The sequence below is a fragment of the Salmo salar genome, chromosome ssa24 (genome assembly GCF_905237065.1).
Source record: "Salmo salar chromosome ssa24, Ssal_v3.1, whole genome shotgun sequence".
Taxonomy (NCBI): Eukaryota; Metazoa; Chordata; class Actinopteri; order Salmoniformes; family Salmonidae; genus Salmo; species Salmo salar.
Genome location: NC_059465.1, coordinates 6,259,865 through 6,280,694, shown reverse-complemented (window position 1 = coordinate 6,280,694; position 20,830 = coordinate 6,259,865). Strand labels below are relative to the sequence as shown.

The 20,830-nt window shown below is 42.3% G+C and overlaps 1 protein-coding gene across 2 annotated transcripts in view; it reads left to right on the top strand.

Moving 5' to 3' along the window:
* Positions 1 to 75: 75 nt before the first annotated feature.
* The window catches only part of LOC106585191 (ephrin-A5b), a 112,671-nt gene continuing 91,916 nt past the window's right edge, over positions 76 to 20,830 (top strand). For both annotated transcript variants that reach the window (XM_014171127.2, XM_014171126.2), the window contains exon 1: positions 76 to 1,191. In XM_014171127.2, the coding sequence (XP_014026602.1) occupies positions 1,067 to 1,191 (125 nt within the window). In that variant the 5' untranslated portion in view covers positions 76 to 1,066. The remainder of the gene's footprint in view (positions 1,192 to 20,830) is intronic.

Sequence of the window (20,830 nt, the reverse complement as noted above, 5' to 3'; positions counted from 1 at the left end):
TCAAAATTCAAACCAATGGGACTATCCTCCGTTCGGCTGTAACCGAACCCACTTTCTGGCTGCACCGGGCTGCCTTTGCTCTCACCGTCCCTTTAGTCTCGTCCCGTTGAATCTAAACATCAGGGGAAAGAAGCACATGAATAAAGCGTGTTTTATTTTTTCTCGCCAATGCTTATATATGAAGAGGATGCAGTGGAATGCTGCCATTTGGGTTCCGGGTAAGGAAGCGTCTCTACTGTCACCCAGCAGTAGCGCATGAGAGAGGCTCGGAGGACGAGGACGGACTCCTCCCCACCCCCTTGACACTTCCAAGACAGCGCTGAGAAAGGATAGCTGCCTTTTTCGGCCAGTCTGCGAACGGAGCAGAGACACCGTTACGAAAAAAAGGACTAGACTACAATCGGGGGTTGCCTATATGGCTTTCCAAAGTTCCATCTCTGAAAACGTGGACATTGAAGGACACGAGCTATAGGGGGACATTGGACACATATTGCTCCTTTTCCTTACTCAATTTTGACACCGATCCAGCTCAGCGCATGACCGTACAGAGACTGCTGTAGTCTGTTAGAGGGGACTTCTAACAACTGTTTTATCGTTATTTGTTTGATATCCCTATGTGTATATTTATGTGAACATATTTTGTCTGGCCTAGGAGTAATTTTTACGCATACTGGAACCATCAAACGGATGTCCCATGAACATATTATACAACTGAACCAGACACTGAACCTGAAGAGAGAAGCACTAACCACAGTGACACTCGCATTTGATAACTTCACCTGCTACTGTCGTCAAATTAAGTGTGATTCCAATTGACCAACGAGGCGTCATCTCTGTTGCAGGTTGCGCTATCAAAGCCTCTCGCACCTTGGGGCAGGAGATAGCGATTTTCTGTTGTTGAATTGTCTTGCCTATTTCTGCCATCCATAAACTGCGACAGAGGACAGAAAAGGCACACAAATGTAAACAAGAGAGAGCATCTCTCCTGCTGAAGTGTACCCTAAACTGACTGACGCCGCAGTCACCCCGCATCGAAGAGGAATACGTGCCGAACTTTGCTGTAGTGATGCTGCAAGTGGAGATGGTGCTATTCGTCTTTCTGGTGATATGGATGTGTGTATTCAGCCAGGAACCCAGCTCCAAGGTGGTGGCCGACCGCTATGCCGTCTTCTGGAACCGAACCAACCCCAGGTAGGTGCCACTCAGAGCGGCCAGTGGGGCCGAAGCGAGTCGATGTTCTCCACACGGGCCGCCCAAAACGTTTCGGTGGATAAAATATATAGACCGATGGCGGTGACTTTTATTTAAGGTATAGATTACTGCCTATTGGACACATCACTCAGATGGGTTATATTTCCCAGAAATGTGGGTAGGCTATTGATGCAACAGAACACAACCTGTGCACACCGGGTTGGATTTAGGCTAGCCTATTTGGGATATATGCTACACTGAATTGTATACAATCAACAGTAATCAAACTCGTCAAGTTATCAAATCTGTCATCTTGGCATATAATAAGCCTTCGATGTGTTACCCGAAAAGCGCACTGTTGGGGAGTAAATTCGCGCGTGTTCCAGTACCAGCATTCGGTGTTAACTGAATCTAACCCCCACCTAAGAGTGGGCGCTAGTGCCGGTTTTCTGGATAGACACCGGGTTAAATCATGGAACGTTATTTCATTAGAGTAAGCCTGCTGTTGGCGCATGTAGGATACCGCGTGGATCATTGCGTCGTTTGGACGGCGTACTCGCGTATTTGTAGCCAACTTCTCTCATCTTCGAAGGAGCGGAATTCCACTCCAGGTAGCAAATGCTGGTCAAACATGGCACCATGATTAACCCAGATTTCGTATTTGTAAGAACAACAAGCGGGGTGAAAAGGGGAACCACTCAAGTCTTTAGGCCTTCAGTTTATGTATTGGCACTAGTTGTAGCCTATCGGCACATTTGCGGATCCCTCTTACAATTTTGAAGATTATCAGAAATCAATAGGCCTTGCCCACTCAATCAGGAACAAAAAGCTTCGACAGGCTGATATAGGTTGGACTTCATTTCGTCTTTTAATTTCTTGTCTTTTCTTTTGATCATGATATGAGCTGTTCACCAAGGATTTATCCAATCCACTTATTGTTCTCATTCGGAAAACATGTTTTAATCCAATGGAAAAGGTAAAACTCCTCTGGATTTCCCCCAAAAATTGTTCACCTACTTAGAATTATTATATCATTATGCGACTATTTTGGTTTATAGGTTTAAGTCATAGATATGTAATTAATAGCCTATGTAAATGGTGTAATTCAATTGGAGGATGACTGAAAAGTCCCAAAAAGTTCTGAAAGCAATCAGTTTTGCTGCACTAAAGTGTTCTACTTCTTGCGAGTTTCGATAGGTAACGTTATTGGCATACAGTCTAAAATCACAAACATTCAAATAAATTGATGATCAAAATAGGAAATGTAGAATGTATCCACCAATTTATTAGCCCACGGCCAGGTAGTTCGGGAACTGTGACACTTCTGCTCCAAAACCATTGTGCTCGCAATGATAACCTATTTGAGGGGTACATTCATAAACAAACAAAGTTCCAAACCACATTTTGCACCTAAAAAACCCACTTAATGGATTTCGTTGATGTAACGAACTTTAGTTTCTTGAATATTGAATAAAAGACGTTGGACATCCAAGCGTGCATGTAGCTGTTAGGATACATTATAATCTGAAACTTTTCCACAAAATATGGGTGATATCAACAAGAATTGGCCAAAAAAAAATGGTTTTATTTTCGTGGAGAAAAAATATTTGTATCGAATAATTTAAAATAATATTGAAATTGATCAAGAGAGAAAAGAGTTTTACAAACATAGTTATTTATAGGACTAAGAAGATGTGTGTCCAAGATGTGTATTCATCATATTCATGAAAATATCTATCTGTATTGAGTGGTACAATAAAGCACCAATGTAGCAGTATTACAGTGAGAATAAGGTCAGCGTAGGTTGACCTTTAGATTTCCTTGAACCCATATCATAGAAAGTCTAGCTATTGCCGTTTTCTACAGAGTACATGTAATAAAAAAATATGTTTACGGAAATAAATAACATTTTCTGGAAAACTTTAATAGCAGACAATCACACATTACATAGTCAAAAATATGTTTACTTATCATATTTAGCTTATTTTATGTGTTATTTTAACTTTAAATGAGTATTTATGACTTTCCTTTTCACCATTAACTCTGGTCTGAATATTTCCAATGCGGGTTTAGCTGTTCACTATTTGTTGTTTGAAGCCCCTAAGCTAATTCTCCAAATACATTAAAAAATAAAGTCATTAATTTTAGCTAAGCAGACGTTCTTGTATAACTATTTATATTCAGTTTGAAGTTTGTGGGAAAAAAAAAAAGATTAATTGCTGAGAGCAATTAGTGGTGATGGTCCAAGTGTAGGGTTCAGCATAGAGGCCTACTAGAGCTGGGGTTGGGCTGTTCTAGCTGTAGACTAGAGATCCCCAGTGCAGATACACTCCACCGTGACTGTTGTGGTCTAGCTCTGCACTCCAGCTTAAGCCAGTTGTTTATTTGTGTGCCGCTTTGTTCAATACAAGTAACGCAAAGTTGGGTTGTATCTGATGTCTTACGCTGATAGACACAGTTTCATTAGGGTGCACATTTTTCACAACGACTTTGACTGGCGGCTCTGCGGACCACTTGATTCACTCCAGATGGGCTGACCGTTTACTTAGTTCCAGGGGAAGAAAAAAAATAAAGACACAGGAATTAAAACGTTTGAGTAAACTCACTGTAAATCTCTGGTTGAGAGCTGAAATTGAAGGGAAGAAAACTGTCTGGAGAAGTAAACTAGGCTTCAATACATGCTGAACTTGTGTGTCATTGTAAAATATGAGAAATAGATTGTTTCCCTAGCCCCTGTCTTGTTTTTGAAGTCCTGACTAGCCCGAGGACAGGAAACAGGTTTTGTGAAAGGGTTTAATAATGTTAGTCATTCTCTTCTACTTACACTAATCAAGTTTGTTTGACTCTCAACCCTATAGGGCAGAGTCAGAAAACTAGAACAAGGAGAGAGATAGAGGAGAGTAGAGATCTTACAGATGACTCAGTAAATAAATATGTCTTCTCTCTGTATGTGGTGTATGGCGTATGTTCTCTGTATGAAATATTACTCTCCGAAAGGGGATTGTGGCGAAATCATACAGCCCTTAGTTATCTGCTAGCGTAGGTGTTTACTCTCAGGACTTGGGTGTACAGTTCAGTGGTGTATGGTACCAGACTGTAGGCTTTTGTGGCCCTTTTGGCTCAAAGTGAAGTGAGCATTTAGATGCTTCACACCTTCGGCAGGAGACTGGGAACCTGTAACTGCTTAATTACTCTGAATCTCTCTCTCTCTCTCTCTCTCTCTCTCTCTCTCTCTCTCTCTCTCTCTCTCTCTCTCTCTCTCTCTCTCTCTCTCTCTCTCTCTCTCTCTCTCTCTCTCTCTCTCTCTCTCTCTCTCTCTAACGTCCTTAAGGAAGGGACACAGTTTTGTCTCAGGATTCTTCTTTCTTTCTTTCTTTCTTTCTTTCTTTCTTTCTTTCTTTCTTTCTTTCTTTCTTTCTTTCTTTCTTTCTTTCTTTCTTTCTTTCTTTCTTTCTTTCTTTCTTGAGTATTTGGTGTAACGAAGGGAAGTTTCTCTCTCAGGAGGTCCCTGCTGTCCTGCTGGTGAGAGCTCCCCCCCCCCCCTTGCTTCTCCTCCTTCTCCTCCCCCTGTCCTCTGTAGCTGTGGATCTCCCTCTCTCTCTCTTTCTCTCTCTCGTTCTCACACTGGGCCCAGAAAATGAATGAATACAATAAAATATTTCAGGAGTCCCTTCATGGACCCAACTAGGGGTGCTTGTTAGAGAAACGCACACAGTCTCGCGGAGGTCGCACACACGCACGCACACAAACACACACACACACTCAGAGACTCACAGGCACACACAGAGGTCACACAGCAATACAGCACAAAGCTAGCCTATGTCTGCTGGAGAACGTTGAGGCGTGTGTGTGTATGTGAGATTTACCAAACAGTCATGTACTGAACTGAAATGGTATTATTGACCCCGACCCTGATCGGCTGGCCTCCCTTATAGCTCTTAGGCCACTCTGTGCATGTACCGTTGCTATGTGAATAATGGGTTGGGAGGTCACCGAGGGCTTGTTCCCTCTCCTTCAGACTCTCATAAACATCTGATAATTACAGCTCACTCGGTTGGACGTCTCATTACCTGTCGCCGAGCCGCGGGACGTGACAAACTGTCTGTCACTCTGCATGTGTGTTTGTCTGTGTGTGTGCACCGTGTGCTGACTACACTAACACAGGCACGGTACATGTTCAGACTGTCGAGGGAAAGCCAGTCTCCACACCCCTTGGTCCATAACTACGGAGAGATAGGAGACTAGTCCACGCAGGGGGTTCAAAAGCCAACAAGGCCTTATTTATTTACATTACGGAAATGTTTTGATTAAAGTTCCATGTCTTATTTAATAACAGATATATTCATTTACGTGGAAGGGATATTTTAGATGAAATCCCACACCCAATGTAACAGTAGATTTGAGTTTAAATGAATTTGACCCCAATGATCTACACACGTTATCCCATCTGCCCTATCGCTTCTCTTTTTCTATACCCTCTGACTTATTTTCCGTCAGTTGTTTTCTCTCTCTCTCTCTCTCTCTCTCTCTCTCTCTCTCTCTCTGACTGAATGCTGATTAGTTCTCGTTAATGGCCTCTTGCTCTGTCGTTCTTTTAACCCTGCGGCGTCCGCAAGAGCACGTTCACTGCGGGCGCAGGTTAGACTCAGCAAGGACAGAAAGAGAAAGAGAGAGACGGAAAGAGAGAGAGACAAAGAGAGAGAAGGGAAAGATGGCGTTAGAGGGATACAGCGAGGAAGGGAGAGCGCGGTAGAGATACACAACGTACAAGGTGTGATAAATGATTAAGATTACGGAAAATTATGACGTGAGAAGAGAATGCTTTGTGATATGAATGTGAATTACTTTTTGCAGGGGCTTAATAGCATTCCCTGCCTTTTGATAACAACAATATCTTTCCATTTCATGAGAGCCTTTTGAAAAAAACAGTGCAGTGTTTGAACAAGTAACCTCTGTGTATTTTTTGACTTAACTTATTATGCCGTCATGACAACAGTTTCATTTCCTACCTCTGAAGTGTATCCATTGTGGGCTGTTATAATGAAAGAGAGGAGAGACCACAGTAGGGGGTGGGGTTTCTGGTAGAGAAGGCAACACCACACATCTCCGTCAAATGTGTGTGGGATGTTCTTCAGTAAGCACTGGTCCTGCCTCTCGGCTCTGACCCCATTAGAGATGCCGTGCGGCGGGCGGAACAGTCAGCTTCACTGGGGTCTGTGGATGTGTCACTCCTTAGAGATTATATGAACTTGCATGTCATTGTAAGGGAAACATGCATACATAAAATACAAATAAATAAAAAAAATAAGCTTTTTGAGAATTTGTTTTGCTGATTGGAATTGTTTTTGGTGAATTTTGAATTGGTATTTTGCGATTTTCGCGTTCTTACATGAAAGTTAATTCTGATCGATTGTTGTCCAAGTTTAACAGTGATGTAGAGAAATGACATGAATTTGGTACATCTAAGAGAGCAGAAAAAATGTCCCCAAACTATTGTAAAAAAAAAAAGAAATCACCCTTGGAAGCTTGGGTTATTTGCATAGCACTGGCAGGGTCTACATGGCACAACTGTACTGTGGCCTTAACTCATTTCAATGACTCACTGTGGACCTTTTCCCCATTTCAATGCCCAGTTTTGTGCTTTGTTTTGAGCTTAATCACTCCAAGGTCAAGTGGAGTGCTGTAACTCCGCTATCGGCCAGCCCTTCTCCATTTAGCTGCTCACTAACCCTCAGCTTTCACAGGAACGCTATAGCTTTACTTAGAAACAATAAAGTATTAACCAGCTTATGCAACACCCACATGTGTCTGACCGTATACTGTACTTTTGTAAAATTCTGTCACTTATATTGATAAAAATAACTTTTTCCCTGTCCGGTTTCCCTGTGTTTCTCCTCTATTTCCACGGGTTTGTTTTATTAAGCCCTAATGCTTTCTATATCCCCCTGGTCTGAGTTTAGTTTCTGTGTGTCAGGGTTCTCCAAGGTATAAGAGACAGGGGAGTGTTTTAGGGTCTGTTTATGGGTTTACTCTTTAAGAACTGATTCTGTACCAGTTCTCCCTTTCCCAGTTCAGTAACCTTTACCTATAGACCTAAACCACACAAATGACTCTGGATCAGTTCCTAGGGGTAGATGCCGTGTATCATAAACACGTTGTTTTTTGTTCTTGCTTCTCTAAAGCTCTGAATCGGAATTGTAGAATGATGTATATTCTATGCATTCTATTTCTATCGGCTTCATGCCTTTGTGTCTGAAACTGTTGAGGCCCCCCCACCCTCAACCCTCCACCCCCCTTGCAGAATAAGGCCCCCACCCGCATTTGCAGAGTAAGCCCCCCACCCGCCTTTGCAGAGTAAGCCCCCCACCCGCCTTTGCAGAGTAAGCCCCCCCCCCGCCGCTCTCTCTGCCCACCACCACCACCAACCCTCTGGCCTTTTATTAGGAGGTCTGGAAGCAGCTGGTAGTGGCATGGGGTGCTCTGCCTTCCCAGACCAGATGTGGGCGCTATTGTGCAGGTCTCTTACCCCTTAACCCTCATCCCCCCCCCCCCACAACTCCAAACCCTGACCTGTCAATCATTTATCAGACACTCTTGTCCTCCAACCCTCCAATCCTTCCCATCCTTGTCCTCACTGCTCATCTTCGTCTGTTTAGTGTAGGGTGACTGTATGGGTATATGCAAAGGTTTAGATTTGGCTGTGGACGGGTTGTATGGAATTTGCAGTAACTCAACATTGCCACCCATGGCACCAGTTCTTTATGCCCTGTGCCAATATAGAGAGAGGAGTCCAAGAACATAACTTGGATCTTATGCTGCGTGTCTGTTTTTGGACTTATTCAATTTATGGGGAAGTCAGGCGTATAGCTACATGGACATAGATATGCTAATATATTTTTTAAATTGAAACCAAGAAAAACAAATAGATAGATAGATATATATAGATATATATATTTTTTTTTTTTTCTTTTGTTGAGCTTTTGATCAAGTGTAGTAAAATGATTTATTCATTTATTTGGGTATCAACCAGCTCATTTAGTCTTGCTTGATTTGTTTTCTGTGTTCCGCTGTTAAACTCATTTACGCTCCAAGTTCAATCGCATTTTGACGCAGTAACAACATTTGCATGAAAAGACCAGAAGGGCATGATTGAATGATTGATTTTCCTTTTTGTCGTCACAATTTACTGTGCAACTGGAAAATGTGACGCGACCGAGACCAACCGATTTGAAAACCTTGATTTTACCAGACCCATTTTCCACAGATAATTCCTTTCATGGTACACTGACTTTGACCATTCACAGACGTTTTCCTTATTTAACTTTGGGGGGGGCTTTTTGGCTTGGCGGGGGAGGGAGGGAGTGGATGTTGTTCTAGCTGGGGAGCAGTGTGGAGAATGGATCCCAAAGGACGACACATCTCCAGCTCTAGAATAAAGAACTAATTGACAGTTGTAGCCCGTCATAAATGACTCATGAGGTAATTTCTCAGAAGTGACAGAGAGAGAGAGAGAGATTGTCAAATGGTTGTGCTGTGTGGTCCATTTTCCTAGAGAAAATAATGTAGCCCGACCCGTACGCTCTAGTTCCGAGGCAATAGATTCCTGAAGAGTCACCAACGTTAGAACAGATTTCACTTCTCCCCAGTCTAACATTCACAGTCTGCTGGGTTTACTCCCTAATGTCCCTTTCCATGAGTAGAGCCCATACATTACTGCTGCTTCTCGATTGGCAGAATATGAAATTCAGGAAGGAAATGTTAGCACACCTTATTGTACCATGACTCCTGGTGCTTGGATAAAAAATGCTGGATACGTCGTTGCTGCACAACGCTAAGGCAACCTAGTGTATGCGAGTGTTACCGTATCGTCATCCAACAGCCTTTTATAGTACTTCCCCTGGTGTTGTCACAATAACAACATTTTACATAGGATACGATACCAGGCCAAGTATCACGATGGTGGGAAAGAAATCAGTGGCGTAGCTCCAAAAAAAACTGAAATTCACACTTCCAGTCAATACAGCACATTGAATTGAACTTCACGCTGGTCAGTGTATAATGGAAAACTGCATAGAATGACTGATTCGCTGATATTTGCGGAGGCCTACCTGTGATTTGGCTGGATGAATGGAAGGTAGGAATATACATGCATAAGGATCTGCATGTCATTGTGTCAGTACGGGGAAAATACTGAGAGAATGCTGAGAAAGCTGAATGCTGAGAGAAGCAGGTGAGTGAGGGCTGGTAGGGGATGCTCTGGTTTATTACAGCTGCCAAATGTGATATGTGCATGAAAGTGAAGTGGATTTAATTGGACCTGCGCATACAAGAAACTGGTGGCTTTTGCTTAAATTCAACTGAATTTATTTAAAAAAATAAACAGACTTTATAACCATTTTATAACAGACACCAGCAGGTTATTTAGATTGGTAGGGCTGAAAGGTTGGTGGTATCATATGAAACGCTACTAAGGTATTCTAAAATGTTGGTATCAGTATACCGTGCAACACTAATTTCCCCACTCAATTCCATTTCCCTAAACACAAATACAAGGAAACAAGGTCTTTACCTCGCTCTGCCCCGCTGCTTGAAAGGGAGAGAGGAGCCACAAAACAGTTAGGCCACTTCCAAACTAGCTTCAAATACAACCAGCACAACCCTCTCTCACTCCACACACACACACACACACACACACACACACACACACACACACACACACACACACACACACACACACACACACACACACACACACACACACGCCGGGTTCTGACAGGCTGAAAGGCGGTCATTGTTCCTCCTCTCTCTGTCCACTCTCTCTCCACGGCCAGGACTGGAAGTATGCATGCACTTAAAACGGAGGGAGAAAAGGAGGGAGGGATAGAGGGAGCAGTTGGAGGAGTTGATGAGGGAGGGGTGGGGGCACAGCTGAAGTTGTAGCATGTTCACGGAGGAGCGAAAGAAAGGGGGAAGAGGAGAAAGGGGAAGGCAGGGTCTTATAACCGAGGGCGACAGTGAGGCTGAGGAGAGTGGTGAAGAGGTGGCCCCATGTATACCCCTCACACCCTTCGGTTTGTACCCCTCTCATCACTCCTTTCACGCCTCCCTTTCCCTCCTTCCCTGACTTTCTACTCTAACTGCCTTCTTCTAGCCTCCCTCCCTCCATTCCTCCCTCTGTCCCTCCATAGAGCTAACTAGTTTCCCTCTCTACTTTCTCTCACGTTGCTACCTTATTTCCCATACAGAACTAGTTGATTAGCTCACTTCCACACAGGGCTGGCTAGTAGCTCCCTCCCTCCCTCCCTCCCTCCCTCCCTCCCTCCCTCCCTCCCTCCCTCCCTCCCTCCCTCCCTCCCTCCCTCCCTCCCTCCCTCCCTCCCAGTGATGGTGGGGTAGGATGGGTCTATGCAGAAAGGATTAACCCTTCTCCGATTCAGGCCACATGTTTTGTTTCCCTTTGTGTGTGTGTGTGTGTGTGTGTGTGTGTGTGTGTGTGTGTGTGTGTGTGTGTGTGTGTGTGTGTGTGTGTGTGTGTGTGTGTGTGTGTGTGTGTGTGTGTGTGTGTGTGTGTGTGTGTGTGCGCGCGTGCGCACGCGCATGAGAGAGAGACTGTGGAGTGATTTCCACTTACAATACCACTATCATTGGGATATATTTTTTAAAGTAGTTCTTTTCGACCCACCATTATTTTCTTCATCCGTTGTTTGATCAACTAGAGTAGACCAATCTTGTTTAGAAATGGATTCTACCGGAGGGATTCTGATTGGCTTAGCTGTATCTCCCGCGCCCTTCGGTTTGATATGGGTTGGATGTTCGAGTGCGTGAGCAGAAACCCCCTGTATACAGCAGTGTTACAACAGACCACAGCACTATTCTATGACCTCATTTTCTACCATACAGGGGAAGCAATTAATCCACGGAATGTGTGTTAAATCCTATCCTCACCCTCTCCTCAAGGCCCAGCTTTGGTTCCCTGGATAATCCAAAACATTATCCCAGATAACCAAATATGACACCCCAACGAACATAGGGCACACACACACGTACAGTATGAGCGTATGCGCGCATACACACACAGACCCCCCCTCCCCCCCACACACACACACACTCAAAAGTGTCTTAGCTCTATTTAAGAAGTAGAGTTCATCTATTTTGTTTAGCTCTAGTTGCGGTATTTATTCTCCATGTTTATTTTTTACCCCCCAAATCTCTTCAGAGTGAGTGTGGAGTGAAGCCCCTATCCCGGGCCTTTGAATCTAACGTTACTACCCAGGGTATTAACCATGGAGTCACTGAGAGGCTTAAAAAGCCATCAGCTCATTGTCCTGTGACACAAAACCCCTTCCTCTAAAATCCCCCATCCCTCTCTTCTTTCTCTCTTCCTTCCCTCCCTCCCTCCCTCCCTCCTTCCCTCCTTTCTTAGAAAGCCCGGGCATTCCTATTAATCAGTTTAAAAGGCTAATGAGATAAGAGAGACTTAAGGGGAGCCCCCAAAGTGCCCTAAGCCTCCAGGATAAACAGAGGTGATGAACGTGGCCTGGGGCTACAGCCTCCTGTATGTGTTTTTTTAAGGATCGCTACACTTTAGTTTTTAATACCCTTTGTTTGGTACAGTCCAGTCAGAATTGAGAAATGCAGTACTTAAAAATATATATATATATATATATATATATATATATATATATATATATATATATATATACTATATACTATATATATATATACTATATACTATATATATATATATATATATATACACACGTTTGGGGGAAAGAGGGGTGTGGTGGAATGATGTTTGGGGGTAAAGATATATGGAATCGTAGTTGAGACTTAGCTGGTTGTTTGTGAGGTGTGTGGGTGTTGTTTGAGAAACATGCCTTTTTCGTTCCCCTCTCTCTTGATCTCCATCTTGCCCCTCTCTTCCTACCGGCCTTACAACCCTGGCAGCTGCTTCTCTCTCTCTTTCTCGCGTGCATGCTCTCTCCCAAAGATTATTAGTCGATGTGTCAGTAATCATTTCTGGGTTTTGGGGGATCCTGCTGGGGTGACCCAGCGTGCCCTGTGTTAGGTTTAGGCCCAGTGTTGTGGCTGGCCTGGCTGACTGACGGCTGGCTAACACGTTACTGTATCATTTGTGTCGGTCTTTGTGGCTAGCCAACCCTCTCTGTGCATTCAAGATGGCTAAGGTGAATGCAGTGATGGTATAGGAATATTACATGCTCTCGCTCTCGCTCTCGCTCTCGCTCTCGCTCTCTCTCTCTCGCTCTCTCCCAGACTGAGACAGGGCCATGCGAGTGAAAAAACATGGCGGCTCAGCGAGGAGAAATAAAAAACGTGGCGCCAGCCTTTTGAGCAGACACAAAGAAAGGGGTAATGCTGGCAGCCATTCTTTAGCCAAATTATACAGCCTTACATGACAAGAGTTTTGGAATTTTTAACTGTATATAAAATGGCCCGAAATAAGAGACGTGTGATTAAAGGAACTGTGCGGAGTGTAGTCTTCCTAAGAAAAGAAAATAATCTCAAATTCATCTGTGATTATCTGCCAATATTTCACCAGATCGAAGGTGGGTCCGTCACAGAGCAGAAATAGACATGAGAGACATGAAATAATGCAATTTGATAACAAAACAAGGGCATTCTGACTTTATTTGATTTAAATGTTTGCAGCTGTACTGTTCTAAACATTTTCTTTCGGCAATGAATAGGCACACATTCTTGTTTCAGACGTAACGTTACGAGTAACATTTTTCTCTCTGTGGGGTTGGTTTTTGGTTTTGAAAAGGTCTCTTTGGAATATACAGTAGGCCGACTTGAGTTCCTTAGAACACGGAACACACAGAACACCAGTGTTCAAGGGTTTCAGAGTTCCATAGTTCCGTCTCACCTGCTGTGCTCTGTACTCCTCACTGACTCCACGTCAGTCCTAAAACACGACCGGAGACAATCCAGTTAGGATTAAATGGGGGGGGGGGGGTATGGCAAATGGAAACCCAAATAGTCAAGATTGCAGGAGGTTTTTTTATTTTCCCAGAAATTAACATTGTTGGAATGGCCTCATTGCCTCATTAGGGCTTAAGTTATGCTGTTGTGTTCCTCGTATAATGAATATAATAATAGGACCAGTGTCTTGAAACAATTAGAAGTTTAAAGAATAGGAACGTATTTTATAAATCATGCATTTGCAATGAGTATAATATTTTTTTACTGTAATTGTATTTAATTATTTACCTAAATTGAAATCTTTTCCATTTTATTTTTCTTATTTCTTATTTATTGTGGGGTTTATTAATATTTATTGTTATTCACACTTTTTTTTATTACCCTTCCTTCCTTTAAAATGTCAATTTCATTTACTTTTCATTGTCAATTATTATTTGAAATATATTACATTTGTTGTAATATTTTTTAAACAACTACTGTATATAGTCATATCACTGCTATACAAATATATTGTTTTTTTTCTTCTTAAAAGTAGGAATTTATATAATGTTTAAAAAAGTTGGAAGATTTCCACTTGCCCCTGTCTTGCTTATTTTAACAATGAAAAAAACGTCATATTTAGGCCTACCTTAATTGAATAAATTATTTCACATGAAGCTTCTATTCTTTTTTGTTTCATTAATACACATAAACCGTCACAAAATATATCCAGACTGGAGCTTTCATTAGTATTTTCGCATTAGTACCAACACATTTTTTTAAAGGGAGCATTTCAAAAACTCTATACAATAACATTTAGATTTGTTTTCGATGATACAGCTTGCCGCTTGCAGCTGTATAAAGTTAATTATTTTCACATGATGAGAGACTTGACGGGAAATGTGCTAAGCTAGATTATTAGCCAGTGAGGTATAAGAGATAGAACCTTTCCTTGTATTGGATTGGAACGCAACCCGCTCTGTGCTTGGGGGAGGACGATTAAATATTTAGAGCTGTTTGCGATCTCCAGGTCGAGCTGTACTTGCAAACCTTCGCACGCAATTCTGGGGAATCGAGGTCAAGGCGGACATGTTTGAAACCTTGAAGGTGACAGACTGTTGTCAGTCTCAGGACTCTGTTCGTCATGTGGTTTGACCCTGACTACCCTTATGATACATATTATGTACGATAATTCACTTTTAATGAGTTTTCAAATTGGCGTATTGAATGTTGCTGTTGAAAATGTTGTTTTATATCACCTTTACTTTGAGGATGTCTTTGAGTGGTACTTTTAGTTTCCTACTTACTTCCTAGTGAGACCCGCCATTTTCAAATCGGACGCCATTTTAAGTTAATGTTTCAGAGCAATTTTTATATGAATGTCTTCCGTTGACAAATTTTTTTTTTCAAGGTCCCAACTTTCCCAGATATAAAATAACATGGCAACCAAGTAACTAATCAACAATATACTTGGCATCACCAAACAAGAGGCAACACACATGCTGTTTTACAGCGTCATATTCCGAAGCCAGAAGTGTCTGTCTGTGATTTCACCTCTCATTGACGGGTGTCAATCGCTCAGTCCCTCAACATATCCTCCACCCCAATCTGATAATGAGCAGAGGAACAGGGGAGTGATCTGATCTTTAGTAATGCAGTATCCCACTCTCCCCTCACCCTCACTCACTCTTTCTGTGACAGGGAGAGGCATTCTTATATTAGGGCCTGTTCGGCTTCCCTCTGTCCGTGGTACATTAACGGCACAGCGGAGCAGAACTCCCCCTGCCTGTATCAGTGGTAAGAGGGACATGGCACGGAATCAGGCTGAATTATTCACACTCATAATCGGCCTTTATGTCCCGCCGCCCGGCCCCGGCCCGGGCACCACTGTTATTCTAGTGCATAATTGATAGCGCTCAGAAGTGGAAAAGTTAGAATAGCAGAAGTAATGCGAAGCGAAAGTGTAGTCAGGCGGCGGCGGGAGTGGAGAGGGGGATTGGAGTAGAAGTGGGGAGGCAGACAGGGAAGTGGGTTAGGGCGCTGTTGCACAGAGCTTGTGTTAGCCTTTATCAGGCTTCGCTGGGGCTAGCTCGAGGATCGCGTGTGCAGGCCAGCCTGAGATGGAGGGGGAGGAATGGGGTCTGAGATGGAAGATGAGAAGGAGGAGACGGGGATCCTGTGTAATGAGTGTTGACGCTGAGCTGGGCTGGAATGTCGTCTCTCCCCGGAGTCAGAGTCAGATTCGCGACTGGACTGGGCATTTACTTCCCTTTTTTACATCCCACCACACATAACCCAGTCTGGAACGGCTTGGGATTAGAGCACTGGAGCATTTGTTACATTTTGTTACTGGAGCATTTGAATGCTAAAGTGTCACAAACTTTAACTACGAAAGTCTGATGAGGTAAACATTCAGAAAATACTTCTCTCGTCTTTGGGATTTTTGGAATGTTTCGTTTCCTCAATTGCGAGCAAACCAATCATCTATAAATGATGAACTTCATTCAATTGTCCTTCAGATATATTTATGTGTGTTGGTGTTTATTTTGGAACCCCTCCAACACACTTTCCTCTGACTCCTACTGTACTGCACCACAGGCAGGTAGATGAGAGAGGCATCGACATCACATTACAACCATACGATACAGTGATCGATAAACTGAAACCTCCGGAGAAGAGTAGTTACTGGCTGAGCTCCAACACCAAACAGATGCTGTCCATTGAGAAATTGACTGAGATAACCTCCTGAAAATGTTTTAACAAAGCAATTCCCATCTAGGAAAAAAATTGCTGGCTGTTAAATTCTTCCTTTTAACTGATTGTACCTGACTCGCCCTTATCTTCCTATCTTTAGGTCATTGATCTATTTCACAGCGTCAACTGTAAGACTACTGGCTTTAAAAGACACCCTCAAGAATATTCCTCCTCTATATTTCCCTCTGTCTTCTCTCCCAGTCGGTGTGAAATGCGTATCCTGGCCACGGACGCCCACACTTCTCAGGTGGAAGCTGTGAACATGGCCTCAGGTGAAACCTATTTTACACCTTGCTGACCCTTAACAAAGGCCGCACTAACTGCTGCCTAGCACGCCCTTTGTGCTTCGATAACAAAGAGCTTTAGCTGTTAAAAACCCACAACCTGTGTGCTGCAGTGGTAACCTGAGATAGCTTTCATATCAGAGGTTGGTGGGAAATGTTTAATCCTCTGCTCGAAACCCACCAACACACAACACTTAGGGATCATGCTTGGTAAATTGGCCTGCTTTGATAGGGAGATCAGTTGGTAGTAACTGGAGAGACTGGGGGTTGTGTAAACAGACACTGAAGAGATCTGTAAAGGAGAACATCTGGAAAACAATACAGATCTCATACATACAACCGGAGCTGTGCATGTTCAGTACTTACACTACATGTCCAAAAGTATGTGGACACCTGCTCGTCAAACATCTCATTCCAAAATCATGACCATTAATATGGAGTTGGTCCCCCTTTTGCTGATACAACAGCCTCCACTCTTCTGGGAAGGCTTTACACTTGCTTCCATTCAGCCACAAGAGCATTCGTGAGGTCGGGCCCTGATGTTGGGCGATTAGGCCTGGCAAAGGTGTTTGATGGGGTTGAAGACAGGGCTCTGTGCAGGCCAGTCAAGTTCTTCCACACCGATCTCAACACACCATTTCTGTATGGGCCTCGCTTTGTGCACGGGGGCATTGTCATGCTGAAACAGGAAAGGACCTTCCCCAAACTATTGCCACAAAGTTGGAACCACAGAATTGTCTAGAATATCATTGTATGCTATAGCGTTAAGATTTCCCTTCACTGGAACTTAGGGGCCCGAATGATAAAAAACAGCCCCAGACCATTATTCCTCCTCCACCAAACTTTACAGTGGACACTATGTAATGGGGCAGGTAGTATTCTCCAGGCATCCGCCACACCCAGATTAGTCCGTCGGACTGCCAGATGGTGAATCGTGATTCATCACTCCAGAGAAACAGTTTCCACTGCTCCAGAGTCCAATGATGGCAAGTTTTACACCACTCCAGCCGGCGTTGGCATTGTGTATGGTGATCTTAGGCTTGTGTGCAGCTGCTTGGCCATGGAAACCCATTTCATGAAGCTCCCGACGAACATTTATTGTGCTGACGTTGCTTCCAGAGGCAGTTTAGAACTCCTTGGTAGTGAGTGTTGTAACCGGGGACAGACGGCAGTCCCGTTTTGTGACCTTGTGTGGCCTACCACTTTGCGGCTTAGCCGTTGTTGCTCCTAGACGTTTCCACTTCACAATAACAGCACTTACAGTTGACCTGGCCAGCTCTAGCAGGGCAAAAATTTGACTAACTGACTTGTTGGAAAGGTGGCATTCTATGACAATGCCACGCTAAAAGTCACTGAGCTCTTCAGTATGGGCCATTCTACTGCCAATGTTGCTATGGAGATTGCATGGTTGTGTGATCAATTTTATACACCTGTCAGCAATGGGTGAGGCTGAAATAGCCTAATCCACTAATTTGAAGCGGTGTCCACATACATTTGGCCATTTTGTGTACATAAACACACATTTGATGTGTGTAGTCATGCATACATCTGGACATTCTTGAACAGACGAACAAGCTTTAACATATACCGTACAGTACATCGCATAGACAATCTCCCTTGTAGACACATGAAACCCCTGTAAACTGATGCAGGCTAGACAACAGGATCGATACATTCGATTTTTAACATTTCATTTTCAACTAATTTACTATTTTAGATATTTTGAGTGGCAAAATGAAATCACAAGTTTTACAGGTGTGATTGCGTCAAAGTGATGTTGTCCCGATCATAAAGGATTTCAGTGGAAACTTTTTGATATTTACTGCACAGTATGAGTACCCATATATCTGTAGTGGAGTCCAACTATAAATTCCCTTTGATAGATGTACCGTACACGCCATTATAGTTTAAAAGGAAGCACTCTGTCCAAGCTATATATATATATATATATATTTTTTTTTTTCCAACAACACTTTTATAATATATAATATATTTGTATCTATCGCCGGAGTCACTACAATGTGCCCATAAAGACGTCAGATGGAAACATTAGCAGCGATACATCTGGGAAACTCATAAAGCCGATTTACGAGTGCACTTAAGAGCCATGCACCTACCGGAGCCATTCTGGAAAGATGCAGACTGAGATTGCACCAAACTCTCCCAAATTACCCTCATTTAAAACTAATGTACAAGAAGATCGATAAATTCTCAAATTAGCATTAATCTTGATTTTTGGGTAGAAGATTATATGATCACTTTTTTGTTGTTGTTGTTCTGATTATATATTTTGTAGGCTTAATTAACAGAAGACTTCATGCACAAATGTGGCGATTCAAATGGCCATTGAATAATATACTGGAAGGCATATCTAAAACCATAGCAAATGAAATGCTTACGCAAATGATACTATAATAGAAATGATATCTCTTAGATTATGTGCATACATCTATTTTATTCCATATTTTAATCAATTTCATGAAATGATTTCCTTTGATGTCAGGGATAACACAGCCACATTTACAGTATCTAAAACTGTAATATTCATAGATGTATTCATTTGATGTCTTTTGACCTCACATTATGCCACATATGGAGAGATCAAAAAACACTCATGAATATTGCATTTCTACATAACTGTGGCTAAGAGTGTTAATTTCAAGACAAGACTAGAATATTGCAGATGCCTGGTTGTCTCAAATAGCAATAGAACATTTTTAATGAACAGAAAATTCAAGATCAACCAGGGTCATCATTAACTGCACTGACCTGTAGCAAGCACACAACATTTCTCTGGTTGTCACCCTGTATAATCTAGTCCTCTGCAAACAGAAATTAGGAAGTGTGAAAAGGGCCAGCACGCTTGGTTGCGCTCATATACTTGTTTACTTACAGCTTGGCTCAGTATGCTCGGGCTGAAATGCTATCGCCATTAGCAGGTATGGATTAGTTCCCCTCTTCCTTGCTGTGAAGTTAATTGAGGGAATCTTCCACCCACAGCGGTCTGGGTTCACCCTCAATCTGCATGCAGTGACGGCGTCCATTTAAAAAAAAGCCATACACAGCTTCACTTTTAATTTGACTCCAGTCTTCCCCTCTACACCAGATGAGAGTCTCAGATAATAATATAATATATATTCTGTTCTTTTTTTTTTCCCCCCCTGAGATGTTAATGTAAAGTCATTAACAAGATATAATGGTTAATTATGCTATCCCTAATTAGATTGTATAGTAGTTAGTTAGATATGTTACAGTCTTATTTTACATGAATTATTCCACTAATGGTTTGCTTAGTAATACAATGAATTAGCAATTAAGCAATGGAATTTACAATGACTTTTTTTTGTTGTAATTTCTTCTTTTCCATATCTCACTCTAAATGCCTTATCGTGCAACACATTCAAATTTAGCTGAGCTGGCTAGTGTGGTTATCATCACACGATACCGTAAAGTTCAACTCACACGTCTACCGCATGTCTGACGTTTGGTGAAATTCCTCACATGGCTGTTATTGGAAGTCTAATGTCTTTTTTTAATATGCAAAGTGTGCGTACACTGTTGCAATGGATTACAGTTTATCAAACAGCCAATTAATGATGTCACCCCCTGTTGAAGAGCTGTCGGGATCACAGCGATGCAGTTAGGAATAAAACTGTTCGTTTATGTACACTGTTAATGCCTCCTCATATAAAACATATTTAGAAAGTACAGACACATACGTACAGACACATACATGCACTGATTATGCTCTTCATTTGATAGTGTGTTTTTGTCTTGGTGGGTATATTTTTACAATTCCAGTTATAAAACACGGAGATAAACTCATGAAAATGTTGTTTGTAAGACAATGACAGTTGGGAGTTATTGCGTGTGTGCTGTGTAAATATTTTATTTTCCCATATCTGAGCCCAGGATAATTCTTACCCTCCCGGCTTTGTTTTTCTATCTCTTGACAAGTCTCTTAATTGTGTATTTTTCCGGTATTTTACTAACCAGTAATGATTTTATAGCCGGTTGTTTTATACGTGTGTCCAAACGTGCAGCCAGGGGAAGATTTAGTGTGTTGCCTCCATTCGGCAGTGAGCTCTAATTGGAAGGTCAGGGGGACGTGTTTCTCCGTAACACAGGGTCCAGCAGATCCCCCGCTTACTGGAGATTTAAAGGTTATCTAAACACTGCCTGTGACCTAAAGAAAGAGAAAAAAAACATTCCATCATCAGATATCGTTGTTTGGGGGATACATTTGCCTTCCTCTTGTTAGTGCTAGGGATCTAATGTATTATCGTTCAACACAGTTCCTTTTACAGGGTAAAGGCCATGTATACATGACAACACATATTAATAAAAAAGATTAACTCCAACATATATCACAGTTTGTTTTAATTACTTAAAAAAAAAAATATATATATATATATTTAATAAAAGCCAACGTGGAATTCTTTGAAATTATTAGTCGTACAACATGATGTGAATTTGCCTCCAGACATTGTGGGGGAAAAAACGGTAGAGGTTAGTTGTTTCTTTGTGAAGGTCACTCTGTCTTAAGTTTACTTCCCTGGAAGTGTAAGAATGCCCTTTTCAGTCATCTGATCTTTCTCCGCCATTTTCTTTACTAGAGCAGCTGTACTTAGTATTGTACGGCGGTGTGTGTGTGTGTCTGTATTCAAGGCTGTACAGCA